The sequence below is a fragment of the Physeter macrocephalus genome, chromosome 12, assembly GCF_002837175.3.
Source record: "Physeter macrocephalus isolate SW-GA chromosome 12, ASM283717v5, whole genome shotgun sequence".
NCBI classification, from domain to species: domain Eukaryota; kingdom Metazoa; phylum Chordata; class Mammalia; order Artiodactyla; family Physeteridae; genus Physeter; species Physeter macrocephalus.
The window spans coordinates 11,862,424-11,869,258 of NC_041225.1; the positions used below are offsets into that span (position 1 = coordinate 11,862,424).

The 6,835-nt window shown below is 46.3% G+C and overlaps 1 protein-coding gene across 1 annotated transcript; it reads left to right on the forward strand.

The window, feature by feature from the left end:
- The first annotated feature begins 2,827 nt into the window (after positions 1-2,827).
- Positions 2,828-3,726, forward strand: LOC102982097 (40S ribosomal protein S21-like). The gene is given in 3 exon segments (XM_055089121.1): positions 2,828-2,946; positions 3,461-3,665; positions 3,667-3,726. Coding segments are annotated over 3 exon segments (384 nt in total).
- The last annotated feature ends 3,109 nt before the right edge of the window (positions 3,727-6,835 follow it).

Sequence of the window (6,835 nt, forward strand, 5' to 3'; positions counted from 1 at the left end):
GAAATTGACATGGATGTCATCCATGGAGTTTATCAAGATTTCACTAGTTTGGCCTGCACTCATTTGTTTTTGTTTTTGTTTTTGTTTATCATTATTTTTTAAATTTTTGGCCGCCCCGCACGGCATGCGGGATCTTAGTTCCCCAACCAGGGATCGAACCCCGGCCTCCTGCAGTGACTGCCAGGGAAGTCCCAGACCGGCACTCATTTGAGTGTGGGATGTGTGTGTGAGTGGGTGGGTGGGTGTCAGTCCGTGTAACTCTACCACGCGTAGGTTCATGGAACCACCACCACAATTAAGATACAGAACTGTTCCATCACCACGAGATCTTCCTTGTGCTATAACTTTATCGTCACACTCAGTCTTCTCCCTCTAACCCCTGGCACTAACCACTATATAACTAACCACTCTATAATTGTCTGTAAGTCCATCTCTATCACGTTGTCATTCTGAGAATGTTCTAGGAATGGAATCATGCCGTTTGTGACCCTTGGAGATCAGCTTTTCTTTTTCACTCAGCATAATACCCTTGGGATCCATCCAAGTCATTGCGTGTATCAATAGTTGTTCCTTTGTATTCTGAGTGGGATTCCATGGTATTGACGTAACCTTTTAGAAACGGAACCTGTCACTTCCAGGTACACGCGGGGCTTTCCCATTGCACTGAGACCAACATCTACGTTCCTGGCTGGCAAGGCGCTCCCCGCCTGGCCGGCCTGCTGCCTTTCCCCTGCCTTCCCTTGCTACCTTTCCCCTCCCTCTCACACACCATCTCTGTCCCTCCTGAAACCCACACAGCTTGTTTCTCTGTGCTGCTCACCTGGGATGACCTCCCCGACATCGTCTTGTCCTCCGGATCCCTGCTTAAGCGTCACCTCCTCAGAGGCCTTGCCTGCACCTTCCTGTATAAACGCTGCCCTCCTTCCCTGTTTTCCTGCTTATTTCCTCCCTTGCACTAATTCTACCTGGTAACAATTGTCTTTCTTTGCTTGTGTAGTGTCTGTCGTCCACCCCCTAGCAGGGTGACCAGTACGTAACAGACACTAACAAGGGAATGACTTGAATAAAGGAGCTCATTGGTCTCTGCGAGAGAGTGCTGATAATTAATAATATACTTGTTTGTACCTGGCCTTATTCCAGAAGGATTCAGGGTGATTTGCAAAAATACAGACAACACAACAAGATACAAAATAATAAGTAGGGAAAATAAGAATAGGAAATGATGAAGCCAGGGTAGAGATGGCCCATAGCCTGTGGATTGGATGCAGAGCTGGCAGCCATGCAACATGTGCGAGAAGAAAAGAGGAACAGTCTCTCCTTATCTCTGAGCCAGGCACTGTGGCATCAAGCCCAGCAAGCAGATAAATATGCCAGCAAGGTAATTTCAGGTTGTGATAAGGGGTAGGAAGAAAATGAAAGTTAAACATGGTCACAGGATTTGCAGTATCCATGAAATTTAAAACAAGTCTGGTTTTGGATAAACAGCAGCCATCATGGAAAAGAATATATATATATATATATATATATATATATATATATATATATATAAAACGGAGTCACTTTACTGTACTGTAGAAATTAACACAACATTGTAAATCGACTATACTTCAATAACATAAATTTAAAAAAAATAAGAATAAAACAAGTCTGGCTTGTTTTCCTGAAGAAAGTTATTCCTGATTCTGAGAACTGAGGGAGAAATTTACCACGGGTCCTAATATTTTTATTTTGATGTTAGTTTTTTGCTTTTTTGGTGGGGGGAAACCTAGTATAGTCTGACCCTAGGGATATAATGGAGAATATAATGATGAGGGCTTCTTGCCTTCTAGAAGTCTGTGTCATGGGGGAAACAGGTCCCAGGTACCAATGATGTCTCTCTCTCCCTCTCTCATCACTAGGTCCTGTTGCTTCTACCTGTCTCCTGCCCTCTGAAAGATTAAATGAGCTGCCCAGAGTGACACAGCTAGTCAGTGGCAAGTGGGCCAAGAAAGCAAGTGTCTGGATAGTTGGCCCACTTCCCTTCCGCAACATCCACCCCTGTCATCAAGTGTCAGAAGCTAAGCTATTCTAGGTTCAGCCTTGGCCAGCCATAGGCCCCATGTAGACCCCGCAACTTTTCCTTATCAGTTCAATTCGGCTCAGATGAACACCAAAGACAGCCTCAAATAAGGGCGATGATTCAGCAAAGACTAGCTCACCTGCTGAGGTGCGTGTGTGTGTGTGTGTGAAGGGGAGACCCTTTCTGCTCCCACACCCCACCTGCCGTCCTAGGGCTCAGCTCCTCCAGGAAGACCCTGTCACCCTCACCATCCCCATCGCACACTTATTCTGAGTTCTGAGCCCCTCCTCTGGGTTCCCGAAGGGCCCTGTGTTGGCCTTATTTCCCCGCATTGTCATTGCCTCTGGAAGATGACTCTTCAGTGTCACTGTTTCACTAAATGCAGTTAGGGAAGCCCCTGCAACAGAATAATGTTCAAAGTGCAGGTCCCCTGGCCCTTCTCCAGTCCCCCTGAATCCAATTCTCTGGGGGTGAGTGACGCCCGGGCACCAGAATTTCTGTGAAGTTCTCCAGGCAGTTCTTAAGGACTGTGTCTTCATCTCTGTTTTATTCTCAGGTTCTGCTGGACTCTTTAGAGGCCCTTCATCTCTATTTGTCAAGTCACTGACTGATAATAAATAAGTAAATGTGTATGGGGGGTTATACGTGGACAATGTGTGTCTTGGAGTGTCACAGCTTCTTGGAGTGTCATAGCTCTGATCTGGCCCTGTCATGATTTCTCTTTGCCAAGAAGCCTGTTGGAAAGTGCACAGATTTAGGCTTCAGGAAATGTCCTGGGACAGCAGACTGGAGGGTAGATTGAGAGATCGAAACCAGAGGTTTCTTCAGCAATCCAGATGTGAAGAGCTAATGAGGAGGACCAAGAAGTATGATGAGGATGGAGAGAGGTGGGCAGGAAGGAATGAGGTAGAAACAGTAGGACCTAGTGATGTGGGAAGAGGGGAGGAGGAGGCACTGAACCAACTCTCAGGTTTCTGGCTTAGGGGACCGGTGAAGATTTTGTAGAGATCAGATGAGTCTAGGTTTGAGTCACCCACTTAGGTCTGGATAAATTACACAAATTCGCCGAGCCTCAGTCACTTCGTCTATAAGAGAGGGCTTATCGCAAGGGTGAAAGTGCCATTGATAGGGTTACAGTGCCTGTTGTAGCATCCAAGATACGTTTAGCTATGAATATTGCTGTCCTCACTACCGCCGTTAATACCAGAGTGGCACTAGCTATGGCTGGTATCGCTGAGGGAGACGTACTCTCAGTGTGGACGCGCTGAGTTGGGGGTGTCTGCTGGACATCCTAACAGAGACACCCGGAAATCTTGGATGGGGGTGTTGAGAAGACAACAGTCAGATGATCTAAAAGTTGGATTTTGGTTTCTGCGCTCACGCTCGTCACGGTGCGACCAGATGCGCCGTCAACGTGCAGAAGGACACCGGCGAGTTTGCGGACCTGTACGTGCGGCGAAAATGCTCTGCCAGCGGCCGCCTCATCGGCGCCAAGGACCAAGCGTCCATCCAGATGAACGTGGCCGAGGGTGACAAGGTGACGAGCAGGTTCAACAGCCCGTTTGAAACCTACACTATCTGCGTGGGCATTCACAGGGTGGGGGAAGTCAGATGACTCCATTCTCTGACTGGCCAAGGCCAAAGGCATCCTCTCGAAGAACTACTGACTGAAGAGGATCGCGGATGTGGAATGTTTGTCATAAATAAATAGTAATAAATAAATAAATAAAATTGGATTTTGTGGAGCCATTGCAATAGGTGACCGTGGCGAGGGAGCTTGAGTATATGAGAGTGGCTGTAGTGATGGGCCATGGGGGTGAGGCCGGGAGGGGAGAGACAGAAACAGGAGGAGGCTGAAAATGACATGGGTGAGGACTGTCGCGGAATTGATGGAAAGTGCAGTGGTTTTTCAAAGGAGGAGAAAGCCTGAAGGCATTGAGTTCATGGTTGGGGTGCAGCATTGGTGTTTAAGGTTTCGAAGGGGTGAGAGAAGACAGATGGAACCACGAAGCTGACGCAGAGGAGAGGAGAACGTCACTGTGGAGGAGCTGGTGCAACGCCGAGGCTGGGCTGTGGGATGGACCTTACAGGGACCTAGAATCATGCCTGACTTGGATGGACAGGGATAGAGAGGAAACCCTGTGCTCAAGTCTGATGGAAGTCAGGAGCTGGGCAGGTGTCTCAGGCACATTGGGGCCTTGAGACGTAGAGGCAGGTGCTACTGACCTCAGTGAGCAGGGGCCGTCTACGCGGGTAGTCGAGGGATGCTTCAGACATGCTATTCTGGAGCTGGGAGAAGGCCTTCCCTGCCTGGGACTTTCTGGTACGTGAAGCCTGGAAGACTGAAAAGTCATCACTGAGGGCTTGGAGGCTGTGTCTATGATATGTTACAAATAAATATAAATAGAGAGGAAATCTCGGAACTAAGGGTAATTTTTTTCAAGTTTTAAAATTTTTTTGGATAAATTCTTATATATATATATATATATATATATATATATATCTATCTGAGCTGTTTAATAAATGTTTGCTAACGAAGTATCAGTAAATGGCATGTATCTACATACTATGCCTTGAAATTTTCTTATTTCTCTTCCTAATGTTGTTTTTGGAGTTGTCTTCTGTCTGATACTGCCAGAAGAAAGCTTCACTTATTTCTAATTATTCTCTGCACCAGAGTAGTGGAGACATAAGTTTACCTGACTTTGCAAAAATGCTTCACGCAAAGATATAATCAGTCATCATGGGATCCGGAAAGACTTGCCTATGGGCAAACTATCACCAAGGTCTTCCTCAGTTGTCCCCAAGCTTCAGGGCACAAAGGAATCTTCCTGAGTGCTTGTTTAACATGCTGGCTCCCATGCCTGACTCCAGCTTCCCCCATCAGATTCTGACTTGGAGCTAGGGAATGGGGTCTTGAGACTCTGTATTCTTAGCAATTACTTGTGAAGGTCCAAGGACCACACTTTAAGATCCACCAACTTCTCTTGAAAGTGTCTGTGATCAAAAAAGTCAGTCTTTTCCCCAACCTCTCGCTGCCAGGTTTGCGTTATGAAGTATGAGGGGGCTGACCTCAAGGTGACTGACCAATCTGTCAACACGATTCCTTGGGAAGATGCTCCCCTCGGCACCTCATTCCAATGTGATGGCACAAAGGCAGATCCTCTCACAGATTACGCCGCCAGTGCCAGGTCAGGCAGGGAGGGGATGGGAGTGTGACTTACTGATCACCTTGCCCTTTCAACATCTAATGGCCCGACCCACCACTGACCCCAGACCCATGGCCCAAAAAGCATTTGAAGGAATTTAGGAAAGTTGACAGAGGTACAAGGAGACAAAATAAGCACTGCTAATTTGTTGCCTAACAGAAGTAACTGTTAGGCAAAGTAAGATCTTTTAGGGATAATAGTCTTCTAATTCTTTGGGGGCATAGAATCTTCACCATTTCTATCTTCAACATCATCATCAACCATCACAATAATCAATAGTTACTGAGCACTCGTAAGATACGTCTTAGATTTATTATGGGCAAGAGACCCGGAGAGGTATAATTTTCCATTGCATTTCCAGGCCTTTGGACAAAAGGATTTTATTGAGCCATCTCTAAGGGTATCAAAATCATTCTTTAGTATCTTCACAGAAATGATATCTCCTTCTCATAGACATGAACATCCTTCCATTTCAATTCATCTGAAGGTCTCTCGTATTTCCTTTAAAGGCATACTTGTATTTCAATGTGGATTTATCCATATTTATTTAATCAGTCCCTGCCGATGTAGATTTCATTTGTTGCAGGTTTTTGCCATTGCAAGCAATTCCATAATGAACCAAGCCATGCCTATCTTGGCACATCTGAGTGATCATTGATGTGAGATCAACATCTAGAAGTGTAATTGCTAGGTCAAAGGGTATGGCCATTTAAACTTTTGGTAGGTACCTCTAATAGCCTTCGAAAAAGTTATGGCAGTTTATACTCATGACGATAGTGTATGAAGAAGGGCCTGTTTCCTCATGCCACTACGGGAGATTATACTGAAAACTTTTTTTGGCACTCTGATAGGTAGAAAAACTTCATGTTTATTTGCATTCCTTTGATTTGCAGTGATGTGTTTATTAGTCATTTGTGTATTTGTATTCTGAGAAATGCCTAATCCTGCGTTAAACATAAGAAAATTTTTTAAAAATATTACACAGGTTGATTTTGTGTGTGTGTGTGTGTGGTACGCGGGCCTCTCACTGCTGTGGCCTCTCCCGTTGCGGAGCACGGGCTCCGGACGCGCAGGCTCAGTGGCCATGGCTCATGGGCCCAGCCGCTCCGCGGCATGTGGGATCTTCCCGGACCGGGGCACGAACCCGTGTCCCATGCATTGGCAGGCGGATTCTCAACCACTGCGCCACCAGGGAAGCCCAGGTTGATTTTTATAATATTTAATTCTTAGAATAGTAAGCTTCATTACTGGGGAAAATGTATGATATGAGGGCACTGAATACCTCATTTTTCACCTATATCCCATAATTTAAGTCTTATTTTAATAGAATAAAAGCCAATAATCTGGATGAATTTTTTTTTTTTTTTTTGCGGTACGCGGGCCTCTCACCGTTGTGGCCTCTCCCGTTGCAGAGCACAGGCTCCAGACGCGCAGGCTCAGTAGTTGTGGCTCACGGGCCCAGCCGCTCCGCAGCATGTGGGATCTTCCCGGACCGGGGCACGAACCCGTGTCCCCTGCATCAGCAGGTGGACTCCCAACCACTGCGCCACCAGGGAAGCCCTGGATG